The 24,875-nt window shown below is 44.8% G+C and overlaps 1 protein-coding gene across 6 annotated transcripts in view; it reads left to right on the top strand.

Moving 5' to 3' along the window:
- The window catches only part of TBC1D1 (TBC1 domain family member 1), a 215,689-nt gene that overhangs the window by 51,974 nt on the left and 138,840 nt on the right, over positions 1-24,875 (top strand). Inside the window, exon 1 of one of the 6 annotated variants that reach the window (XM_021701553.1) lies at positions 13,258-13,286. The exons of 4 other annotated variants lie outside the window; for them this stretch is intronic. Coding sequence is in view for 1 of the 2 variants with exons in the window: in XM_021701552.1 (XP_021557227.1) it covers positions 13,957-13,986 (30 nt within the window). In the remaining variant the exon portion in view is untranslated. Of the gene's footprint in view, positions 1-13,257; positions 13,287-13,848; positions 13,987-24,875 lie in introns of those variants that run through there. One more of the 6 variants, XM_021701552.1, reaches the window with a different exon arrangement.

The following is a 24,875-nucleotide window of genomic DNA, read 5'->3' as shown; positions in this document are numbered from 1 at the left end:
CCCCAATGTGGCCTCAGTGGAGAGCCTGCTGCAGGCCCCATTTCCTTCTTCCTAGGCCTGGCCAGCTGTAGCCTTGAGCAGGCCTGCTTCCTCGGACCCAAAGAGAACATGCTTCCCTTCTCCTTTCTTCCTTCCTCTCGCCTTCATTTGATTATTCATTAGAATCTGCTCCCATGTCAAGCCCACCTCCATGTAGCCTAGCTGGTATTGGCTCAGCCTCCAGCCCCATAAAACAGGCAGAACTTCTTCTCTGACAAAGCCAGCTGTTGGCTGGAAGCTGGTGGGTGTCTTCAGAACCTCTCTTGACCAGAAGAGATCCCTGAAATCTTAGAGCACGAAGCCCTGTGTTCATACTGATAGCACTCGGGACCATTTACTTTCCTGCCATTGTGGAGAGAGCCTCAGCTCTACCCAGGCCTGACCTGGGGTCAGGTAGTTTACCTTTCTGACCCTCGGCATCTTCATCTGCCAGATAGAATAAATAATACCTTGCAGCAGAGTTTTGAGATAATTAGGGGCTGTGTTGTAAAGCGGTTAAGTTGCCAGAATGCTTGGACCTGAATCCTGATTCTGCCCCTGCAGTTTCCCGATCCAAAATAGGGTAACCTTGGTCCCTGCCTGCTTATTGGAAATGCTCAGAACAATGTGCGGCCTGTAATGAGCACCTTCTAAAAGTTCACTGGTTTTAGTGGTGTCTTGTAGATAGTATGCCCTCAATACACATTATGTTCTATTACCATTATTTTTACTTACCTTAGTTCCTTCAGGTTACTGTCACAAAAACACCACAGACTGAGTGGCTTATAAACAACAGAAATTTATTTCTCACAGTTCTGGAGGCTGAGAAGTTCAAGATGAAGGTGCTGGCAGATTCAGTGTCTGATAAGGACCACTTCCGTGGTTCATAGAAGGCCGTCTTCTCGCTGTGCGCTGTGTCAGGACATGGTGGAAGGGGCAAGGAGCTCTGTGGGGTCTCTTTTGTAAGGATACTAATCCCATTCAGGAGGGCTCCACCCTTATGACCTAATCCCTTCCCAAAGGCCCCACCTCCAAATACCATCACATGGAGGATTCGGTTTCAACATGAATTTTGGGAAGATACGAACATGAAGTCTATAGCATTTTGTCCCTGGCCCCCCAAATTCATGTCTTTCTCATGTGCAAAACACATTCATTCCATTCCCAAACCCCCAAAGTCTTCACTTATTCCAACATCAACTCAAAAGTCTGAAGTCCAAAGTCATCTAAATATCATCTAAATCAGATGTGGGTAAGATTGGAGCTATGATTCATCCTGAGACACATTGAGACAAATTCCTCTCTAAGCTGTGAACCTGTGAAACCAAACAAATTATGTGCTTCCAAAACACAGTGGTGAGACAGGCAGAGGATAAACGTTTCCATTCAAAAAAAAATCCAAACTACAAGACAAAACTCCCATCAGATCTTAAGGTTTGCAATAAAACCCTCTTGGGCTTGATTCTCTGCCCTCCAGACCCACTGGAGCAGGAGTGCCACCTTCGGGACACACTGAGACAGAGGTCCTGACCCCGCAGCTTTGCAGGGCAGGAATTGGGCCCACAAGACTTTGGGGTTGTTGTAAGGATTAATGAGATAATGTATGAAAATACCTGGCATGCAATAAATGTTCAATACATATTATTTCCTTCCTTCCTGACTCTTGATCGTGGAGAAGGGGTACCTCCGACAGGGGGCAGGTGACCCCTACCATTGAGCTGTAGGCATTTATTCTTACAAACTTCTCCCCTGAGGTAAGGAGCCAACTCTAGGTCTCTTGAAAAGTTCCAAGGGCTTTGGCATCCTCGTGACATTAGGACCTGGAGATGGGTGAGTAGGTGAGTTTAGTTCTGCCCGGACCCTGAGCTAAGAAGGCTGCCAGGCATGAACCCATCATGGGCATTTAATTGAGCATATATTTCATGGTATTCCTGAAGGAAGCTTGGAAGGGACCTTGGAGATCTTGAGTCTAACCTCTGCAATGTACAAGGTGGAAATGGGTGATGTAGCATGAGCTGTCTGAGATCACATCACCCAGTCTTGTGCAGGTAGAAGCCGGCACACCTGAATGCCCCTCCCTGAGCCCCTCCCAGGCTGCCTTCACAAAGAAGACTCCGAAGGGCTGTGTGCAAATCAGTCAGACCACTTTAGATGACTTCTGATCTCTGAAAGCTGATTTATCTTCACTTCATCCAGGGCATAACCTCTGTCATGTCTGAAAAATTCTAGGTGCAGAGAGCAGTGTCTCAGACCTCCCGAGTTGTAAGCATTTGAGAAATCAAAGGAGATTCGAACACAAAGGGAACCGAGAAGCCGTTTCCTTCTTACACCTTCTCATCCCTTCTATCTCCTGTCAAAGCCAGCAGAACTGGTTTTCAGTTATGTACCTCCTCTAGCTATGTACAGAGACTAGGAAGCAGATGATGGTTTGTTTTATAATCTATGCATTACTTTGCTAAGCTGTGAACCCAGAGGGACCTTCTATCTTAAAGTTTCTGGAGGGGTACTTACCCAGGAACGTGGTGGCACTAGTGTCTTAGTTTCTGGAAAGTTCGCTTGCTCTGTGCACCTGAAAATCGCACTGAGCATAACCAGGCACTCTCCTCTTGGTGAACTGCAAGTGTACACGGCTTGGTGGACATTGTGGAGGAATCTCAAGCTATAGCGAGGAAACATGTGAATTGTTTGCGTGACTGTGCAGAGGTACATGGCTCTGTACCAGGCACGGGTAACCAACATGGAAGAGTCACAGTTCTGCTTTTTAGGTGCTTGCTGCGTGGTTCCAAAAATATTGTGATCCAAAAATACTGACACGTACAAATTTAGGCTTTGAAAAGAGTGAGAGCATTCATAAGAGAGTTTCCATTGTGTTTAAAACACGATGATTTTTTTAAGACTTATTTTTTTAGAACAATTTTAGGTTCGCGGCAGAAAGTGAGCAGAAAGTATAGAGATTTCCTCTACGCCCAGCCTCCATGAATAACTAGCCTCTCCCATTATCAGCATCCCCCCATCTGAGTTGATATATTTATTACAATTGGTGAATCTACGTCGATACAACATGATCACCCAAAGTCCATAGTTTATATTAGGACTCACTCTTGGTGTTGGACATTCTTTGGGTTTGGACAAATATATAATGACATGTATCCATCATTATAACATCATACGAGGTAATTTTCACTGCCCTAAAAATCCTCTGTGCTCTCCCTATTCATCCCTCTCTTCCCATCCCAACCCCTTCGCAACCACTGATCTTTGACTATCTCCATAGTTTTACCTTTTCCAGAATGTCATAGAGTTGGAATCGTAGAGTATGTAGCCTTTCCAGATTGGCTTCTTTCTTTAGTAATACGCATTTATGGTTCCTCCATGTATGTCCATGGCTTAATAGCTCATTTCTTGGGCTGCCTGGGTGGCTCAGTCAATTAAGCAACTGCCTTCAGCTCAGGTCATGATCCCAGGTTCCTGGGATCAAGTCCCACATCAGGCTCCATGCTCAGCGGGGAGCCTGATCCTCCCTCTTCCTGCCACTCCCCCTGCTTGTGCTCTCTCTCTCTCTCTCTCACAAATAAATAAATAAAATCTTTTAAAAAAAATAGCTCATTTCTTTCTAGCGCTGAATAATATTCTATTATCTGGATGTACTGCAATTTATTTATCCATTCACCTACTGAAGGACATCTTGGTTACTTGCAGGTTTTGGTAATTAAATAAAGCTGCTACAAATATCTGTGTGCGGGTTTTTGTGGGGACATGAGGTTTCAACTGCTTTGGGTAAATTCCAAGGAGCACGATTGCTGGATTGAAACTTGATGATTTTAAAGAACTAGATGATAGTGAACAAATAGAAATTGTTTTAGAAGCGGGAAATCACCCTAATCAAAGGGAAAATAAGCCACTTTTTTTTTTTTTAAAGGAAATTAGAATCTACTATGAAAGAAGGGAAGAAGGGGAGTTTGGGTCCAATTTTTATTCACTAATATATTTGATCGGGAGATAGGGATTAATATTTTTTAGTCTCATTTTTTAGGAGAAACATAACTTTCAGTTTAGAAAATAAGTTATTTTTTTGGTAAAGTTAGTGCTATGCAAAGTGGTGTTTTTAATGTTTCCATTATAAATTATAATAAAAATGTCTGAGCTTAAAGCTGAGCATCTATGGTTAGTTATAACACAGGGTGAGGATGTAAAAAATCTTATAACTAAATTTTCAGTGTTTTTTTTTGTGAGCTCATTGCCGCTGGGTTTTTCCATGATTTTGAAACATGTGTGTACAGTTTTTGGAAAGATGATTATTTGCTTAAACTTTATAGACTGAGCTAAAAATAGAAAAACATTGTTTCTATTTTTGGAATGTCTTACCAGCTAAAAAGTGAAAACAATTACCATACATATTATGCCGAAACACTGAGACAGGAACAGATATTAAAATAGTAAATACATTCATTTATCTGGTTTGGAAATGTCATAACCACTTTAATGAATTCATTGTTATTTTTAATGAAGAGAGAAATCTGTCATAAAGTAAATTGCTTTCTTTCCTTCTCTCTTTCTTTCTAATTTTTTTTTTAAAGATTTTATTTATTTATTCATGAGAGACAGAGAGAGAGAGAGAGGCAGAGGGAGAAGCAGGCTCCCAAGGAGCGGGAAGCCCGATGCGGGACTCGATCCCAGGACCCTGAGATCATGACCTGAGCCGAAGGCAGACGCTTAACCATCTGAGCCACCCAGGCGCCCTCTTTCTTTCTAATTTTAAGTAAGCTCCACTCCCAGGGCAGGGCTTGAACTCATTACCCTGAGATCAAAACCTGAGCTGAGACCCACAGTTGGACACTTACCGCCTGAGCCACCCAGGTACCCCTAAATTTGTTTTAAAAAGACTGTTGAGTGCAGAGAGAAAGAAGGCATCCTGCAGTTGGGGTGAACTGTATTCACAGTAAGGGGGTTTGTCACTGGCTGGTCCCTTCTAGAGTTAACAATTCAATGGCTCACTTTTTTACACTGCAAGGTCTTAGTATTTCTAGTTGGGTGCAGCCAGTTTTTAATTTTGCAAGGCTTTTTAGTAAACGTACTGAAGGTGCCTGGAGCCATTAAAAGTGTCTTATTAAATCTGTTTGCAAAAAAAAAAAAAATCTGTTTGCTGTTATTTTGGCTAACAAGAAACGACAACCTGATGCCTGAAATCAAAACAAAACTAGAGACCTTAATTTAAACATTGATATGGATGCATTAGAGTGTTCTTTAGCTAATAACCTGAGTTCATTGTCTACGTCCAAATAAGTCTTCACCAAATTTATCCTTCTACTTCCGCCCCTGAACTTCCTTTCCCTCACTCACCAATTTATGAAGCACAGTGTGTTCTGAAGCTGGCCTTCACGTACTTGGTCTTGCCACCCAAAGACTCCCTTTTGAATTTACCGTGATTTAAAATGTGATTGCATGTATGTACTTAAGAGAAAGTGAGAGAGGTAGACAGGTAAGGAGGGCTGGGATGTGTGGGAAGAGGAACAGGGGAGTAGTAGTGGGAATGAACAGGATTCATTGCTGAGGGAGGAATTTCTGAGGTGTTTGAAAGTGAGGGGCAGGAACGCTTGCACATTCCAAGTCTCTGCCTGGCTAGAATGATGGGAATTTACCGGAGAGACGTGGACAATCCGTGGTGTGCCTTACAGAGTTAAAGGAACAAATGGAGCACGATCATGCTGCTAGACTTCGCAACTCATAAAAAGGGAGAGGAAAATATTGAGAGTCAGGGAGGCCCACCCCGTCCTGGAATTAATTTTGGCTGACAACACAATCTCCTCTTTGATCTCAACTGTTTGTCCTGTCTATAAACCCAGTCATGAACTTGATACCTCCAGCCCATCATTTCTCTTTTATTTTTGCATTTATAACATATGCTATATTAGAGTTCTCCAGAGAAACAGAACCAATAGGAGATAGATAGATCTATGTAAGAGGAGATTTATTATAGGAATTGGGTCATATGGTTATGGAGGCCGTAAAGTCCCATGATCTGCCGCCTGTAAGCTGGAGGACCAGGAAAGCTGGTGGTGTAACTCAGTACAAGTACTGAAGGCCTGCAAATTTGGGGGCTGATAGTATAAGTCCTGGTCTGAATCAGAAGGCCCAAGAACCAAGAGCGCTGATGCCCATAGGTAGGAGAAGATGGATGTCTCAGCTCAAGCAGAGAGCACAAATTTGCCCTTCTTCCCCCTTTTTGTTCTATGGAGGCCCTCAACTCTTGGATGATACCAACCCAACATTGGGGAGGACCATCTTCTTTAGGCAGTCTACTGATTCAGATGCTAATCTCTTCCAGAGACACCTTCACAGACATACCCAGAAATAATATTTATCAGCCAACTGAGCATCCCTCAGCCCATTCAGGTGAACACATAAAACTAATCATCATAAATACCCATCACTAACCAACGGCAATCACCGCTAGTACTACTACTACTTCTACTACTACAGCTAACATTTCTTAGGCACCTACTTTATGCAAGGATTCAGGCTGAGATGCTTCATATGCATCTCATTCAATCCTAAAGCTCATTCTGTAGAGCATGCGACTCTTGATCCCGGGGTTGTAAGTTCAAGCCCCACATGGTGTTGCAGGAATTCTCTGCCTTTAGTGCCCGCAGTGCTTGGTCACGCCGCTTCGAAGAGTGAAGGGGTAGACCAGATGAAGAGTGGTGGGCAGCAAAGCAGAGTTCACTGAGCAATAGTATAAAGTTCCCGGAGAGGGAGGGGGGCCCGAGAAGGTTGCCCTTAGAGTTTCTAAGTGTAGGGCTTTTTATGAGCTCTTTTGCAGAACAATCTTAAGCAGTCAGGGTGTGCTGAGTCATGCCAATCAGGGCTTTGGCCACCTATCTGTCTACCTATTAGGTTAATGTCAACATACTGATGATCTCGTTTTTGGCCGACATCTGGGGGCTTATGTCTTAACTGCCCATGATATTGACAAATGCTTTGTGCTTAATTGTCTTACTTTAGGACGTTTTTCAGAAGTCATTTCTGCAAAGGCTGCAAAGCAGAATGTCAGTGCAGTCCTGTCTAAGCTGCAAAATAGGATGCTAGTGCTGTTTTATTTTAGCTGTCCTGACTCCTTATTTTCTTGTTGGGGACCCTGGCCCTGACTGCCCAACTGTCCAACTCACTCCTAACAGTTGGGTTTAGAGAATCCTTAAAAAAAAAAAAAAAATCCTACAACTAGCCCTCTAAAGTGTGGGTTCCATTATTATAAAGCCTCATGGAATTAACTTACCTAAAGTCATTAAAACATCATCACCTAGAGGGATTTTAAAAATTGATTTGTAATTCACATACCATGAAATTTCAGTTTTTAGTATATTTTTAGTATATTTAGTATAGTGAATATACTAAAAATTCCAAAATATTTTCATCACCTCAAAACAGAAACTATCACTCCCCATTTTTCCCCCTTTCCAATCCCTGGAAACTATGAATCTACTTTCTGTCTCTATGGATTTGCCCATTCTGGATATATAAGTGGAATCATAAAATATATAATCTTTTGCGTCTGGCTTCTTTCACTTAGCATAATGTTTGCAAGGTCCATTTACATTGCAGCATGTATCAGTACTTCATTATTTTTTATGACAAAATAATACTCTGTTGTGTGGTACACTACATTTTGTTTATCCATTCATCAGTTGATGGACACTTGGGTTGTTTCTGCTTCATAGCTGTTATGAATAATACTACTGTGAACATTCGTGTGCAAGTTTTTGCATGGCAAATGTTTTCAGTTCATACAGAGGGATTTTGTTGCATGATTTTTTTTGGACTTGATAGTATCCTCAGCAAATATTTTTTCTGGAAACAAAGTTTTATGCCAGAGTGGGATAACTGCACACCTCCAAACTAATATTTACTAAAATTCTCTTTTTGCAATGTGAGCTCTGATTTCTGTCCTGTCTTAGTAAGGCTTGATTTCCAGAGTTATTGCCTTTGTCCAGCAGATCCTTCCTCCTAGAAAGTCTTATCACCATCTGTACAAGTTCTAAAGTCTTAGGGCACCCGGCTGGCTCAGTCTGTAGGGCATGCGATTCTTTATCTCCCAGTTGTGAGTTCGAACCCCTCACTGGGTGTAGAGATTACTTAAAAAGGAAAAAAAGAAAAGGTCCTGTAACCTTCCAGCCAGAAGCTGGTTCTTCCTTTGCAGCATAAGTTATCTTTCGTTTTTTTTCTGGGAACTCCATGGAGCTCCACCTGGGCCTTTCCCTTGGCATTGTTCACTCTTTTCCTTTCCAGTCCTACTGGCTACCACCCTCTATCCCCCTTGAGGTCAAGATTTAGGTCTTACCTCATTTCTGTTCCTTGCCAAGACACGTGTTGCTTTACACAATAAGTGCTGATGAACATCCTTGAACTGAATAAATCCCTGATTAGTTGCTGCGATATTGTGATTTATAATAAGAAATATATATTTGATCTTTGTCCCCTTTCCTGACACGGAGCTCCTAAAACCCTTGGAATTTCCTGTGAAGAGAGCCAAAAAAGGTGTTCTTTTTGTTATGTTAATGCAGTGGCTTTTGGAAAGCCCCTTGGTCCCCTAAGAAAGGAGATTGGTTGCCAGGGAACCAACCATGTGCTTAGAGGGTAGGAAACCTTCAGTCCTACCCCCTGACCTCTGGGGTGGGGGTGGGTGGAAAGAGGCACTGAAGTTTGAGTTCTGTCACTAGGGGCCAAGGATTTAATTGATCATGTTGAGGTAATAAAGCCTCCATTAAAACCCACATGACGGGGTTTGGAGAGCTTCCTGGTTGGTGAGCACTTGGAGATACCAGGACAGTGGCACTCACAGAGAGTGTGCAAGTTGCATGCACACTCTCCACACCTCGCCCTACGCATTTCTCTCATCTGGCTGTTCCTGAGTTACAGCCTCTTCTAATAAACCTCTTCTAGGATGTAGAAAGTTTCTCTGAGTTCTGTGAGCCACTCTAGCGTATTAATCAAACCCAAGCAGGGGGTTGGTAGAACCTGTGGCTGGTGGGTCAGAAGCCCAGGTGGCAATTTGGACTTGGGATTGCCATGGGAAGTGTGTGTGGGGGCCGCAGTCTTGTGGGACTGAGCTCTTAACCTGTGGGATCTGACATAATCTCCAGGTCAGTGGTGTCAGAATTGAGTTGAATTGTAGGACCCCCAGCTGGTGTCAGAGAATTGCTTGATGGTGTGGGAAAAAAAACCCATATTGTCATTGGTGTCAGGATCATGGTTGCCCAGGGGTTCTGATTCACTTGAAACCACGCTGAGTTTCCTTGTATTACAACGGCCCTGTTTTTAAGCCGGGTCTTGGGGCAGGGTTGGGGCGGGGGGTGAGGAACAGGTTGGCAGAGTGAGGTCATGCTTCCCCCTGTTTGCCTCCACATCTGAGCCGGTAGAGCGCAGCGAAGGAGGTGCATCTCCTCCGGAATTCTCAGCGGAGATTTCGCTGTCCTTGCTTCTTGCCCCTCTTCAAAGGAGGAACATGGCAGGAGAGTCGGGCAGCAGTGTTGGGGGTTTCTTGGGGGAGAGAGGGGTGGTTACGATCAGAGTTAGGAGGGGAGCAGCTCTTCCAGTTCCTGGGTTCCCCCATCCCTCTTCAAGTCCTCCCTTAATGTCTCAGGAAAACAGATTAAATCATCCTTTTAAAGTTACGTAGAAAGACAGCAGTCTCGGATTTTCTGTAGATCCTGTTTGTTTAGATCTCAGCAATCCTATTTGGATGGCCTGTTGCTCTTCACAGAGCAACCATACCTTATTTTTTCTTTTCATTCATTCATTCATTCATTCAAGTCATCTCTACCCCCAGTGTGGGACTTGAACTCATGACCCTGAGATCGAGTCGCCTGCTCTTCTGACTGAGCCAGCCAGACACCCCTCATACCTTTTTTTTTTTTTTTTTTTTAGAGAAGGGACCTAGAACTGTGGAAGTGGTTCTCAATCCTGGCTGATAGCCAGACTCACCTGTTAGAGTCTTCCAAGCTTTAAGTAAAGCTAGAGGTCGACACCAGTGTTAACACCTGGCTCTCTTCACGCATTTATGTGACCTGCCTGCCCTTTGAGGTCCCTGAGAATTCCACCCTGCCCCCAGAGCAGCCAATTTATCTGCCCTCCTTCCCCACCTACCCCCTGGCACCACTGTTAACTCTGATAGACGATCAGGGCTGGGAACCATCAGCACCTTGGAGCAGTAACTACTCTGTAGGGGTTTTCAATTCCGACTGAAAGAGAATCACTAGGGGAGCTGTTAAAAATAACCAATCCCTGGTTTATGTACAGTCTTTCCTCTGGGGGAATATACAGTTTCTTGGGGGAAGGCTACTTTTTTTTCCAGATGGGAGCGAGTGTGGTGTTTTAATGAAAATTGTTTTATTTGAATGTGGAATCAGTAGACTGTCTGATGTTAACAGTTTCCTTTTAATGACATTCCAGATTATAATGGAATTTCTTCCTGCATTGTGACTTGCAAGGTACATGTTGGCAGGGAATTAAAATAAGACCCTTCTATATTTCTTTTTTTTTTTTAAAGATTTTATTATCTGACAGAGAGACAGACATGGAGAGAGGGAACACAAGCAGAGGAGTGGGAGAGGAAGAAGCCGGCCTCCCACCGAGCAGAGAGCCTGATGTGGGGCTCGATCCCAGGACCCTGGGATCATGACCTGAGCTGAAGGCAGACGCTTAACGACTGAGCCACCCAGGTGCCCCAAGACCTTTCTATATTTCTTAAACTATTTGCTGTTAGAGCTCCGCATGTTACTGCCTGTCAGGTCTATTCAGTGGAAAGGCCCTTACGTTCCCATGAAAGGAGTGATGCTGCCCAATCCTGGATCAGGCAGAGAGATCTGGGACAGAGGGAAACGTCTGTGTGTCTAAAGGATATGTAAGCTTTGGGCAAGTCCAAACCGGGTTCTGACGAGCCTCCACCCCGATGTGTGTATATGGAGAATTGGATCAAGGGTGTAACAGATAGGGACTTGATGTCCCTATCTCACACTTTCCCATTGTAACTGTTAGATCCAGGATTTGATCTGACTTTAATTCTGTGTGTGTGTGTGTGTGTGTGCAAGAAGTGTGATTTTTTTTTTTAAAGAGCCCGACACGGGGCTCGATCCCCGGACCCTGGGATCATGACCTGAGCCGAAGGCAGACGCTTAACCGACTGAGCCACCCAGGTGCCCCAAGAGGTGTGATTTTTATTCTCCAAATTTAATCTAATTTTTTTGCCCCCCCATCTCCTGCCCAACTGGCAGAAAATTTATCTCAGTTGGGAATAATTCAGGTTTCTTTCATCAATTTTGGGTTCCCTTCACTCTCACCCTAGAGTTGCTTCTAAGTTCTGGGCATTTTCGTAGAGCTCAGTCTGGGGATTGGAGTGATGGAGTATGGTGATATTTGTCTTGGACCCAGCTTGTCCTGCTTGTCCTCAGCTGCCCATCCACTCCCACCAAACTATGTTGTTGCCTAGGAACCCTCTAGGTCTCCCTCTAGCTGAGCTAGTGCACATCGTCCCCAGGACACAGGACAGTTTCAGCTGTTCTCTCAAGGGTCTGTTGGCCAGAAGCTCATTTGAAGCCCCATGTCAACGACTCTCATATACTAGTGCATCTCAAACTTGAATGTGCACACTAGCCACCTGGAATCACAGTAAAATGAAAGTTCTGACTCTGTAGGTCTGGGTTAGGGCAGGGCCTGAGAGTCTGCACTTCTAACAAATTGCCAGATAGTGCCCAGGCTGCTGGTTCTTTGAGTAGCAAGGTTGTGGAGGACAGAAGAGTGCTCAGTGTAATGGAGTTGTCAGCCTTCATCTCTTCTACTTGCTTGGGGAAGTGATTTGCTAACAGGGTAGGATTTGGTTAAATGGCTGCAAATGCCCTCCCCCTTTTTAGCTCTTAATTTCTTTTCTTTTCTTTTTTTTTTTTCTTTTAAGTAAACTCTACCTACAACGCGGAGCTTGAGCTCACAACCCCAAGATCAAGAGTCGCATGCTCTACCCACTGAGCCAGCCAGGCGCCCCTAGCTCTTAATTTTTTTTTTTTTTAAGATTTTATTTATTTATTTGACAGAGAGAGACACAGTGAGAGAGGGAACACAAGCAGGGGGAGTGGAAGAGGGGGAAGCAGGCTTCTCGCTGCGCAGGGAGCCCGACGCGGGGCTCGATCCCAGGACCCTGGGATCATGACCTGAGCCGAAGGCAGATGCTTAACCAACTGAGCCACCCAGGTGCCCCATTTCTGTAGGGAATATCAATCACTGCTCAAAAGCATGAAGATGCTCCCTAAGATGCTCCTAAGGCCCTTTTCAGTTACCCAGGTAGTCTCTGTTAGAATGCTGTTAGAACTCTTGGCTTCCCCCCTGCACCCTACCTGGAAGGAGAAACAAAAAGATGACATCTCCCTCACCCCCACGGCCCTCTCCTCTTGGCAGTCATGTCCGTGTGTAATCCCCCTTGCCTTGTGAGTGGACTGGATTTATTTCCTCGCATTTTAATGAATAGAATACAGCAGAAGTTTTGGGCTGTCACTTCTGAGATCAGTTTATAAAATGACCGATTTCCTTCGTGGACATATGCTCTTTCTTGGATCATTTGTGCTGGGGGATGCAAACTGCCATTTTATGAGCAGCCCTATGGAGAGGACCACATGATGCAGCAAGAACCCGAAGTCCGGAGTCCAACAGCCTGCAAGGAACAAACTGTGTGAGTGAGCTTGGAAATGGATCCTTCAGCCCCATTCCAGTTTTGAGATGGCTGCCACCCCAGCTGACAGCTTGAACCCAACCTCAAGAGAGACCTTGGGTCAGAGCAGCCAGCCAAGAGGCTCCTGGATTTCTGACCCACAGAAACTTGTGTTTTAAGCTTCTCAGCTTTGGGTTAATTTGTTATGCAGCACTAGATGATACACCCACCTAACTCAGATGCCGGACATTTGGAGATGATTAAAATGTTCTGTTGGCCTCTCTGAAAATACCGCACAACATAACAAAAAGAAACAGAAGCAAAATTCTTGCGCGGGGTTTGCTATTTGGCCCGATGAACTCAGTGAGTGGCTCCACGTGACACATGTATTTTACACATTGGCTGTTAGACCTTTGAACTTTTTTTTCCCCAACGTGGAACTCTAGGGTGCCTTGAGTTAGAAACCTACCTTAACCTTTGTAGCTATAAACTGACTACACTGCCTTATCATCTTGCCTTGGGAGAGAAGAAAACTGGTGAAATCAAAATTTCTCACGTGGCTGAAAGCTGCGGGCTGGTAAGAGCCGGAGCTTCTCTCCCCCCCTTCCCCCCAGAGCTTAGTTTTCTGACTCCAAGAAAACCACCTTTGATTATATAAAGGTATTAGGGGCTGGGGAAACACTAGTCCTTTTGTTACCAGCAATCTCAGAGCCTTTAGAAAGAAACGCGGTGGGGGTGGGGGGTAACCCCGGTTAAGTTGGGCGGGCTTTGTGTTAGCTCAACTCTGGGGCTTTTATCAAACCTAAGAGAGAGGAATTCCTAGTTTTCTAAAAGTTGTTCGACTCCTGTTCCAGGAGCTGCGCAGCCGGGGGCACCCCGGACGAGGGCGAGCCCCGCGCGTCCCAACTTCCCGCCCGGAGCCCAGCGTGGGGGTGGGCGGGGTGGGGGCGGGGTGGGGGCGGGGTCGGCGGCGCTCCCTCCCCTCCGCTTCCCTCCCCTCCCCTTCCCCGCGCTCTCCCCACCCACTTCCCTTTCGCGGCCGGCCGGGCAGCCCTGCGGGCGCGACCTCTCCGGGCAGTGCCGAGCGGGGAGGAGCCCGCCGCCGCAGCCGTCGACGCCGCCGCCGCCGGGGGAGCCATGCCCGCGCCCCGCCGCGCCCCGAGCCCGCCCCCGGCTACCCGCCGCCTCATGGGCCGGCGGCGGGAGTGAGCGGGAGCGACGGGCGAGGAGCCGCCACCCGGCCCGCGATGTCACCATTGTTCAGCTGGGTGGCCAAGGTAGGCGGTGTCGGGGCAGCGTCGGGCCGGCGCCCGTTACCGTAGCGGACGGTGCTGGGAGCCGGCGTCTAGCGGGCGCGGTTTTGGGCACATTTGTAACCGTCGGGCCGTGAGAGGGTCCGGGGCGCGGGGAGAGCCCGCGGGTGGGGGTGGGGGAGTGGGACAGTCAGACCCTGTGCCCGGACTGCCCGCGGCGGGGGACGTCCCGCTGCCTGGGGACAGCGACCGGAGCGCGGCGGGCGCCGCTGGGGTCGTTTCCCGGGCGGTTCTCATTCATTAGTCGGCCGAACGGGCCAGGTGGCGTCACCCCCTTCTCACGCGTGGGGAGAGTGAAGCCCAACGCCCGGACCCAGGTGTTCGCACCTGGCGGCCGCCTGCTTCCCTTCCCCCGCAGCCCACGGCGCGCCGCCGACCCCTCGCTGGGTGTTGCCTCCCCCGGCACCCTCCCCCCCCGCGGTGGGACCTTGTGTGGCATCCTCCTTGACACAGGTTTGAGCTTGGTGGCCAGGGATAATGCCAAAAGGCTGGACTGGGTGCACACAGAGGGTATCTGTCCTTTGTTTTAAACTCTCTGATTATTTAAGGGTTCAGTGGTGTGAGTTATGAATGTAAATTCTTTACTATTTCCATAAAGTTTTGTTTTCAGAACATTGGCGCTTTCAGAATAACTGAGCACTAAATCCCTGCCAATTTCATTATTGCTAAAACGAAGGGATTGGAGTAGATTTGTAGAGTTCCCACCAGTTGGAGAACGTGGAATTATTTTTATACCTCGCGGAGTACCAGGCGTTTGGGTGTTTTGAATGATGCATCCCGCTCAGCCTCTAAAAGGCCGGCAGGACGACAGGGCACCTTTCTCATACTCCACGGACTCCTCTTGTTCCTGGCGTTTGGCAGGTTGAGTAATAAACTCCTATTGGGAGAACCCGTTAGCCATTATGTGACCCTTGACAAATAATAATTAGGTGGTGGTTATATCTGCTAGTTATGCAGTGCTTTTGGAGTGCTGATTTTAAAATACCCATTTGTGAGCCACATAAGGCTTTGCCTGTCATTTAAATGCTAATAAAATGGAGACACAGAAACCAGATTTATTATTAGGCACTGTATCCTATCTCATCCTCACCAGAATTTTCACTTCCTGAAACACAGCTGGTGCTAAATGAAAAAGTTTTGAATCGTAGTTTTGTATTGAAAAAAAGAATGATAATGCGTAGATTTTCTGGTTTGAAGTGATAGCTAATTAGCTTTTGTAAATGCTAAATTTAAAAAATGATGTTAGTTTAAAAAAAGTAATTCAGGATGTGTTGTCTGATTATATTTTAGTTTAGGTTGAGGACTTGAGTCTACTTGTATACTGTTATACTTTATACTGTAAGGCCAAAGGGAGAAGCCAAAAAACCAGACTTACTATTTTCTTTTTTACTCCAAAATCAATAAGTAAGTCTAAAAAAACAAAACCCAAAAAACTTATTGCTTGTACTGTTTTATGGTTTTACTTACTTTTCCAAAACATATTTAATAAAGATGTTTTTCACTGTAGGAGTGAGGTGGACTTTTGTTCACGTTGGCCTAACAGATGACAGTGAAAACACCAGACCAAAGCTTTATTAAAAAACAACCAACCCAAAAAACAAAACAGTAAGGACTTCTGCAAGGATTGTCAGCTTTCTCCAACTGGCAGTACTTTTGGAAAAGTTTATTTAAATGAACTGTGTGTTGATAACTTCATCTAAATTCTGAATCATGTTATTCCAAAGTTATTTAAACTACAGAACAACAAAACTATGAAATGTTTTTGGAGCACATTTATCAGTTGTCAGCAGAAAGTGTAGTTATTTTATATTTCATTTCTGCTAGGTGGTGTGCGATTATAAATTGCATCCTGAAATTGATTTTTATAGACAATATGTTCTATGAGTTTTTAGAATATGAAATTATTTAAAAGTTCATTTCTTGGGGTTGTAGATGGTAAGAATGACTTTCTAGGTTATGAGGCTGACACATCGCCTACTGCGCTAAGGCAGGTAAGAATGACTTTCTAGGGAACCTGATTTGGTTTACTGCTAAGAGATAAGGCATCAACACAGTTGGCATTATAAACGAGGGACTATTTTAAAGGCAGAAACAGGAGATGCAAATAAGACATACGATGTGCATAATCCCAAAGTACATTTATATTTGACTTTAGAATGACCCTTCAAGAACACATAAGTGAATGTGAGCACACACTTCACACAAACACTTGTACATCTAATTGCTGTTCTATTTTGACCTTTGCAAACTGTGGCTCAACACCTGGTAGGGAAGGAGAAAGGGGCGTGGACATCACTTCGTGCAGATGGATACCTGAACAGGAATTTGTTTTTCTTGGGTGCCACGTTAATATTGTATGAATATTGAATATGTAGAGTGAGCAATTTCATGGTGTAGGAATAGAGTCCAAACAAAGAATTTTATGTTAAAAAAATTATGAAGATGCACTTTCTTTTAAGTTGGACATGGCGTGGAACAGTAGGGCAGGGGTGCATTGTATTACAAATGGGGCAGTTTTATAGAGGTATGATTTCTTGATTAGTCTTTCATTGGGGCATGTGAGTTTTTACATAGATTACAAATAAAAACAAATTTCTCAAGCATCATGATTTTTATACTAAACCTACAGATGTCCCTAGCCACCTGGCAGTTTTGAGTATTTCTGTTGATTACTTACTTCTGTGTCTTCCATGCATCAGTTAGTGAAGACTGCTACAGAGCCGCCAGATAACTTTCTGAATTTATTTGGATTCGCACCTGCCTGTAAAGATACTGGCTAAGACTCTGGGAAACAGTATGGAGGTTCCTCAAAAAGTTGAAAACAGAGCTACCCTACTACCCAGCAGTAGCACTACTGGGTATCTACCCCAAAGATACAGATGTAGTGATCTGAAGGGGCACCTGCACCCCAGTGTTTATAGCAGCAATGTCCACAATAGCCAAACTATGGAAAGCCTAGATATCCATCAACAGATGAATGGATAAAGAAGATGTGGTATGTATACACACACACACACACACACACACACACACACATACACAGACAGAGGAATATTATGCAGCCATCAAAAAATGAAACTAGAGGGTATTATGCTAAGTGAAATAAGTCAATCAGAGAAAGACAAGTATCATATGATCTCACTGATATGAGGAATTTGAGAAACAAGACAGAGGATCATAGGAGAAGGGAGGGAAAAATGAAACAAGACGAAATCAGAGAGGGAGACAAACCATAAGAGACCCTTAATCTCAGGAAACAAACTGAGGGTTGCTGGAATGGAGGGGGGTGGGAGGGATGGGGTGTCTGGGTGATGGACATTGGGGAGGGTATGTGCTATGGTAAGCGCTTTGAATTGTGTAAGACTGATGAATCACAGATCTGTACCCCTGAAACAAATAATACATTATATGTTAATAAAAATAAATAAAAATATTCTATGGTCCATCACACACACACACAAGAAGATACTGGCTAAGATTATTATTATTTTTTTTAAAGATTTTATTTATTTATTTGAGACAGAGAGAGAGCACATGAGAGGGGGGAGGGTCAGAGGCAGAAGCAGGCTCCCTGCCGAGCAGGGAACCCGATGCGGGACTCGATCCAGGGACTCCAGGATCATGACCTGAGCCGAAGGCAGTCGCTTAACCAACTGAGCCACCCAGGCGCCCGATACTGGCTAAGATTATTGCTAGCATCTCAAAGTAGTGGATTTTAAATATATATGTCATTCAAGCAGGTAAAATGGAAGATGAGCCTAAATATATCCACATTTGCTGTGTTTTCAAATTCAAGTGCAGTTTCCTATAGTTTATGCCTGGTATTCTTTTCTAGTGCTCATGTTTTCACCAGATGTTATTGGGTACCTTTGGTGTACCAGGTACTGCTGATGCCCTGAAGGAGTTAATTCAGTTTGCACAATAGGCTTATCCTTTACTTATATATATTTTAAAGATTTTATTTATTTGTCAGAGAGAGAGAGTGCAAGAGCGCATGAGCACACACAAGCAGAGGGAGCGGCAGGTAGACCAAGAAGCAGGCTCCCTGCTGACCAAGGAGCCCGACGTGGGACTGGGTCCCAGGACCCTGGGATCATGACTTCAGCCTAAGGCAGACGCTTAACTGACTGAGCCACCCAGGTGTCCCTAGGCTTGTCCTTTAAAAAGTGCACACTAGGGGCACCCGGCTGGCTCAGTGGGTAGAGCATGTGATTCTTGATCTCGGGGTTGTGAGTTTGAGCCCCCCGCTGGGTGTAGAGATTACTTACAAGTCAAATCTTTAAAAAAAAAAAATAGAAAAGAAAAAGTGTGTACACTGAAGCTGTGTAAGCCAAATATTTAAAAATGCATTAGATAAGGAATCCTTTTGTAAAACAGTCACTAACATTTTATGTGAAACCAGGTTTTTCATATTTTGGCCTTGCTGAAAACATAGGTTTCTAGCAATTATTCATTCAACAAGTCATTTAAGAAATGTGTTCAACACAGATATTTAGTGAGCACCTAGTGTATGCCAGGTACTGTTTGAGGAGTTGAAGATTTAGCGATGACCAAGGCGGATCAGGTCCCTTTTTCCATGGAGCTCAGATTCTAGGTGGGGGGGGACCGCACAGAAGCAAGCAAGTAGATAAAGAAGGTAGTTTCAGGTGATGGTAAGTGCTAGGGAGAAAAGTAAGCAAGGTGCTTGGTGGAGAGTGACTAGGGGCTGGGCTGGCAAGGAGGTAGCAGTTCATCTGGGGAGTAAGGGTGCTGAACATGGGCCTGGCAGAGGGAACAGCAGGGACCAGGGCCTGGAGGTGGCTCAGGTGGGCGTGTTAAAGCAGTGGGAAGAAGGCAGGTGTGACGAATCCGGTGACCTGGGGCTGAGTTGTGGGCCCTGAGTTGGGGAGGGGCAGTCTGGGCCAGGCCCTTTAGGGCTCTGTAGGCCCAGGACGGAGTTTGGATTATTTGCTTTAAGTGCAGCTGGAAGCCATTCAAGGGCGTGAACCTGAGGAGCGCTGTGGGCTGATATGTACATACCTCGGGCGGAAGCAGAGAGAACTTAGGCTGTTGTGTTTCGGGCAGGGGGTGATAGTGGTAGCCTGGACTTCGGTAAAGAAGGGACACCTGTGGAGACATAATTGTTCTTTATCTTCTGAGGTGATGTGACCAGGTGGCTTTGCTGTCTTGTTTGAGACTGGTGCAAATGACCGAGGAACTAATTGCATCTGTGTTGAGTACAACTTGCCCTTGGTTAGCTGCCTCTAAAGGGCGGGCCTTTTGGGCCCAGTTGTGTCCCGATGCCAGTCTGGTTTGTTTACCTTTGCGGTGTCCTGCAGCCCGGAGCAGCCCACCTTGTGTGCCTCTGGCCGCCTGGGCTGGCCTGCTGATGGGCACAGGGCAGCCTTCCTGGAAGGCGCGCATCTGCCTGCGCCCGGTGCTTGGGCAGCGGCCCTCTGCTGGCCTGTGCCGAGTCAGTTCCGTGCTCGTGTGCCCTAGGTTAATGTGATGAATTATTTAAAAGTATAACAGTATTTTTTTCTGGCAGACTTATATTATGTTTAATTAGTGGATGTTTGAGTTTAATAAAGAGGGGAGAACTCCTTGTTCTAATCAAACCATTCCTTGACTTTGATAAAAATGTGCTGCCTCTTGCTGAGCGAAGCTGGCGTAGCCCGGACCGGGATTTCGGCAGGGCTCCCGTGGGGCCTGTTTGCTTGTGTGTGGCAACCTCTCTTCGGGAGCTCCAGTTGCTTAGAGTAACAACACACACCATGGGCAGGAATAGAAACCCTGCCTCATCCACAGCACAACGGTGAGCTCAGAGCAGATCTCATTAATGACAAAAAAGCAAATCAGTTTTTTCCCCTAAACAAATTCCCTAAACTGATCTTAACCTATATATGTCTCAGCCTTGGTCTGTTTCTGACTATCTAAACCCTTCTCATCCTTCACCCCCTCGCTGAAGCATCTCTGTGTATTCATTCATTCTTCGGAGGAAAATACTAAATGGGGTAGAAAACAGCCCCTAAGGCATTTCCTCTGCCAGGAGGATAGCGCTAGCCGGGAGCATGGGGGAATGGCATGGGGGAATCTTGCTCCAGTCTGAAGGGGGCTGAGGAGTTAGCCAGCGGAGGTCAGGGTGTGCCAGGTGGTTAGAGTGGCACGTACAAAGCCCTGGAGGCACGCTGGAGAAGCCTCAGTCCCAGGCTGGCTGGAGAATCCGTTGCAGGGAGCAGAAAAGGAGGCTGGACGGGTGAGTAGCCGCCAGAATGCACATGGCATACGGACCCTTCAGAGAGGCTGGCATTTGATCTCAGGGCAGTGGGGCCCCCTCTAGAGACCAAAGCTGATCTTTCCCCAAATTCTTGTAGCCGTGTAGTCCATTCTGTATGATGCCTTGTGTTGCGGTTGTTTAATTCTTTTATCTCCTCTACTAGCCTATAAATTCTATGAAAACAGGGGTGGTGTGGTCTTACATACTGGTGCCTACGAATCACTTGGGCATCTCATTAAAATATAGTTCTGTTTTAGTAGGTCTGGATGGAACCCAAAATCCTGCATTTCCAGTAGGCTCCCGGGTAATGCTGATGGTCTGGGGACTGTACTTTGTGTAGCAAGGTTCTCTGTATTTTCTGTTACACCTACTGTTAGACATAGGAGTTGCTTATAGTTTTTGGAACAAATGCCATGATTTCAGATTAGTCACTTGTATCTGGGAGGATGATAGTGGAAATAGTGTCCCATGAAATAAAACCTAAAAAATTAACCTTGAAATGGAGTGTCTGGGGAGTAGGAGTGGAAGGAAAATTTTGCGTTGCATACTCTTGTATCTTTTAAAAAATGTCAACATTTTATGTATTAACTATTCAGTTTATCAAATTTATTTTTTATTTTTTATTTTTTTAAAGATTTTATTTATTTGACAGAGAGACACACAGCGAGAGAGGGAACACAAGCAGGGGGAGTGGGAGAGGGAGAAGCAGGCTTCCTGCCCAACAGGGAGCCCGATGCGGGGCTTGATCCCAGGACCCTGGGATCACGACCCGAGCCGAAGGCAGATGCTTAATGACTGAGCCACCCACGCGTCCCTCAGTTTATCATATTTAAAAAATACTTTGGCCTTTTCTCTTTTTCAATGTATTTAACTTTGCCCGAGATACCATTAGGATATTATAATAGACTAGGAATCAGATTATTATTGAAAAATTGACTCAAATTGCCCTCCTGTCTTTTCTTTTTTAAATAGACTGAATTTTTAAGAGCAATTTTAGGTTCACAGCAAAATTGAGCAGGAGGTACAGAGAGTTCTCATATACCCTCTGTTCCCACACATGCATAGCCTTCCCCATTATCAATATCTCCACCCATTTGTTACAGTTGATGCACCTGCATTGACACATTATCTTGAAAGTCCCAAGTGTATGCTACAGGTCATTCCTGGTATTGTACATTCTATGGGTTTGGACAGAAGTATAATGGCATGTATTTTTACTACCACACAGAGTAGTTTCACTGCCCTAAAAATCCTCCGTGCTCTGCCTGTTCATCTTGTCCTCCCTCCCCAACCCCTGTCAACCACTGTTCTTCATAGTTTTGCCTTTTCCAGAATGTCCTATAACTGGAATCATGAAGTATATATCCTTTTCAGATTGGCTTCTTTCACTTAGTAATGTACATTTAAGTTTCTTCTGTATCTTTTCATGGCTTGGTTGCTCCTTATAGCTCTGAACGACATTCCATTGTCTAGATGTACCGTTGTCTAGAAGGGCGTCTCGGTTGCTTCCAAGTATTGGCAGTTATGCATAAAGCTGTAAACATTTGTGTGCAGGTTTTTGTGTGGGTGTAAGTTTTCAGCCCCCTTCAGTAAGGCTGGTGACATCAAGAAGAATGATTGCTGGATTGTATGGTAAGAATATGTTTAGTTTTGTAAGAAGCTGCCACATTGTCTTCCAAAGTGGGTGTACCATTTTTGCATTTCCACCAGCAATGAATGAGAGTTCTTGTTGCTCCGTGTCTTCGTTAGCATTTGGTGGTGTCTGTTTCAGATTGTGGCCGTACTAATGGGTGTGTAATGGTATCTCATTGTTGCTTTAATTTGTGTTTCCCTGATGACATAATGTGGAGGCCTCCCTTCGTTTTTTGATTGTTAACTTTTAAGCAGTAGAAATAATAAATTTGTCCTTTTGAATTTTATTTCATAATATGTGGTGGTATTTATTAAATATATAATAAAGTTATAGAAAAACAAATTTTAATGGCTATATTTGTGTATTTATACTTAAGTATCTTTAATTTTTCCATTATCTCTCTTACCTCTGATTTTGCTGTTGGGAGCATGAAACAGCCGTTCACATCATTTTGTTAGATTTAAAAAAAGACCTGATGGAAAAGAATTTCCTTAGTTTTTATGTACTTTGGTACTTCTTTTGCAAATTATTTTTATATCCGTCACGTGTTATAATGGGATTAGACTGCTAGGCCTTGTTCATTTACTTTGGTTGAGCTTGGCAAAGTTAACCTTGGAGTCTTTCTCATCTAAAAAATAATGTATTCCCTATTCATCTTTTTAAAGATCCTGTTTTAAAATTGAGTAATGTCAAAATCTGCATGGGAAATTGTGAAGATCATCTGCAAGTGTAAACTCTTTGAACATGGTTGAGTTCACAGTTTGTCAGCGGTTTTTGTGGAAGTGTGGTGTAGGCATGAGGATCCAGAGATGAGCAGGACATGGGCCCAGCCTTTGTGCAGCTTGCAATTTAACAGGGAGAGGTCCACCTGTGAAGATGATTTAATGAAATCATACAGATGTGTGCACAGGGAATCACTCTGCTAGGGGTTCGGGGGGATTTTTTTTGAGGATATGAGATCTGAGTTAAGTCTTTTTTTTTTTTAAGATTTATTTATTTTAGAGAGAGTGCGCACGTGCGGTCACGAGTGGGTGGGGAGGGGCAGAGGGAGAGAGAGAATCCCCAAGCAGACTCCCCACTGAGCGCAGAGCCCGATGTGGGGCTCAATCCAGGACCCCCATATCATGACCCAAGCCAAAACCAAGAGTCGGCTCCTTAGCTGACTGAGCTACCCAGGCGCCCCCAGAGCTCAGTCTTTAAGGAAAGATGATGGAATTGTAGGTCACTGATGTGTGGTGGATGAAAAAGAAATTGCTAGGATATACTGTGGTAGTTTTTCAGCATGTTTTGGAATCATTCAGGATTGCTTTCCAACACTGTTGCCTAGGGCTTGCACACACTTCCCTGTAATGGAGGCTAGCGAGTTACCAGAATGTAATTCCATTTTCTCTCTTCTCCATGAGGAAACCGAGGCCCAGAGCAGGGAAGCAACTTAATTTGAACAAAATCACACGACTCATTGTGGCAGAACTTAAACCCAGGGTCTTGGACCCCTGGGTTTTGCACACCTTGTTGATGTTGCCCTGCTGTTTGCACTTTTTTTCTTTAAAGTACTTTTCTAAAATCAAAGGTATGCTTGTCTGTTCACATGTTGTATTTCAGAATACCTTATTTAATCACCCGACTGTTTATGTGTGTATTTCAGAGTAGGTCCAGGTACCTACAGGGGAACAGACAAAGAAAGGAAGCATGAAGATGAGAGGTCCGCTGGGGTGGGTAGAGATCCTGTGATATGTGCGGCGTGTCATCAATGCTCAGCAGCCCGGGAGGCCTGACCAGTGGTGTGAGCTGCGAGTAGGAAGAAACCAGGGCCCAAGTATTTGAAGAGAGTGGAAGTTGCCCAAGTGCAGTGGGGCAACACAGTTCCCGTGACCTGCTGATTCACTTCTCGCTGTGTGTCCCGGAGGGCGTTCTGTGGGAGGTGGGGTGGGTGTGTAGAATGTGTCTCTTCTCTACTAGGGGAGATTGAGTTTGTTCAGAGAAACATCATTTGCAAAGCGGAGAGAAAACTACATTAGTGTTAATGCAGCCGTGGAAAGGAAGAGATGACTGTGTTTTTGAGCACTTAATACGTGCCAGCCGTTGTGTGGAGAGCAGTCAGCTTCCAAATCATCATGGGGGGGGGGTGTTATTCCCTCCTGCCGTTTCTTTGGGAAAATGCGATAAAGGAACTGAAGTTCAGAGAGGTTGGGTCATTTGTCAGAGCTATTTAGATTAAAGCTTGAGTTGTCTGGCTGTAAATGCACGTTTTATCTCTTGTACCTGTTCGATCTCTGTAATAAAGGGATTACAACACATGTTCAAGACAATGAAGCAAGGGTGGTCAGAACTTAAAATATTTTGTCCCACCAAGAATTTGAATTTTTCTTCTTCCTTAGGTGAGAAGCATAAAATGTCCACTAACTTGCTTTTAAAAATCGGTGTATAAGAGTGAAGTTACACCAGAAGGGGAGCTACAATTTTTAAAGAGCCTGAATTTTTCATGATGTTCTTTGTTAGGGAGGGAAGAGAACAGGGAGTAAGAAGAAAATCACTGGAAGATTGCAGATTGGTCAAGATTGGCGGGGAGGCTAGGGGCAATTAAATGATGGACCAAAGAGGTCAGTTTTGAGATGACCATGACCATAAAGTTTTCCAAAATTGGAGAATCTACATCTTTGGTTGGCACACTATTTCCTGGACTTACTGCCCTGGCAGTGAAGAAATTCTTCACAGTATATTGAGAGATGAAAAGGACTTCAGAAATGGCCAGGCAGCAGCTCCCCACCTCTATCTTAGGGAAGGGGAAAACAAGGCGATTTTTAATTTTCCTTACACATATAGGAAAAAACCTGACACAATAGTGACCATCACAACAGATCTATGTAGGGGTGCCTGGGTGGTTCAGATGGCTAAGCGGCTGCCTTAGGCTCAGGTCATGGTCCCGGAGTCCTGGGATCGAGCCCCGCTTCGGGCTCCCTGCTC

Source organism: Neomonachus schauinslandi, chromosome 2 (assembly GCF_002201575.2).
Source record: "Neomonachus schauinslandi chromosome 2, ASM220157v2, whole genome shotgun sequence".
NCBI lineage: Eukaryota > Metazoa > Chordata > Mammalia > Carnivora > Phocidae > Neomonachus > Neomonachus schauinslandi.
This window is presented reverse-complemented; position numbering and strand designations above follow the sequence as displayed.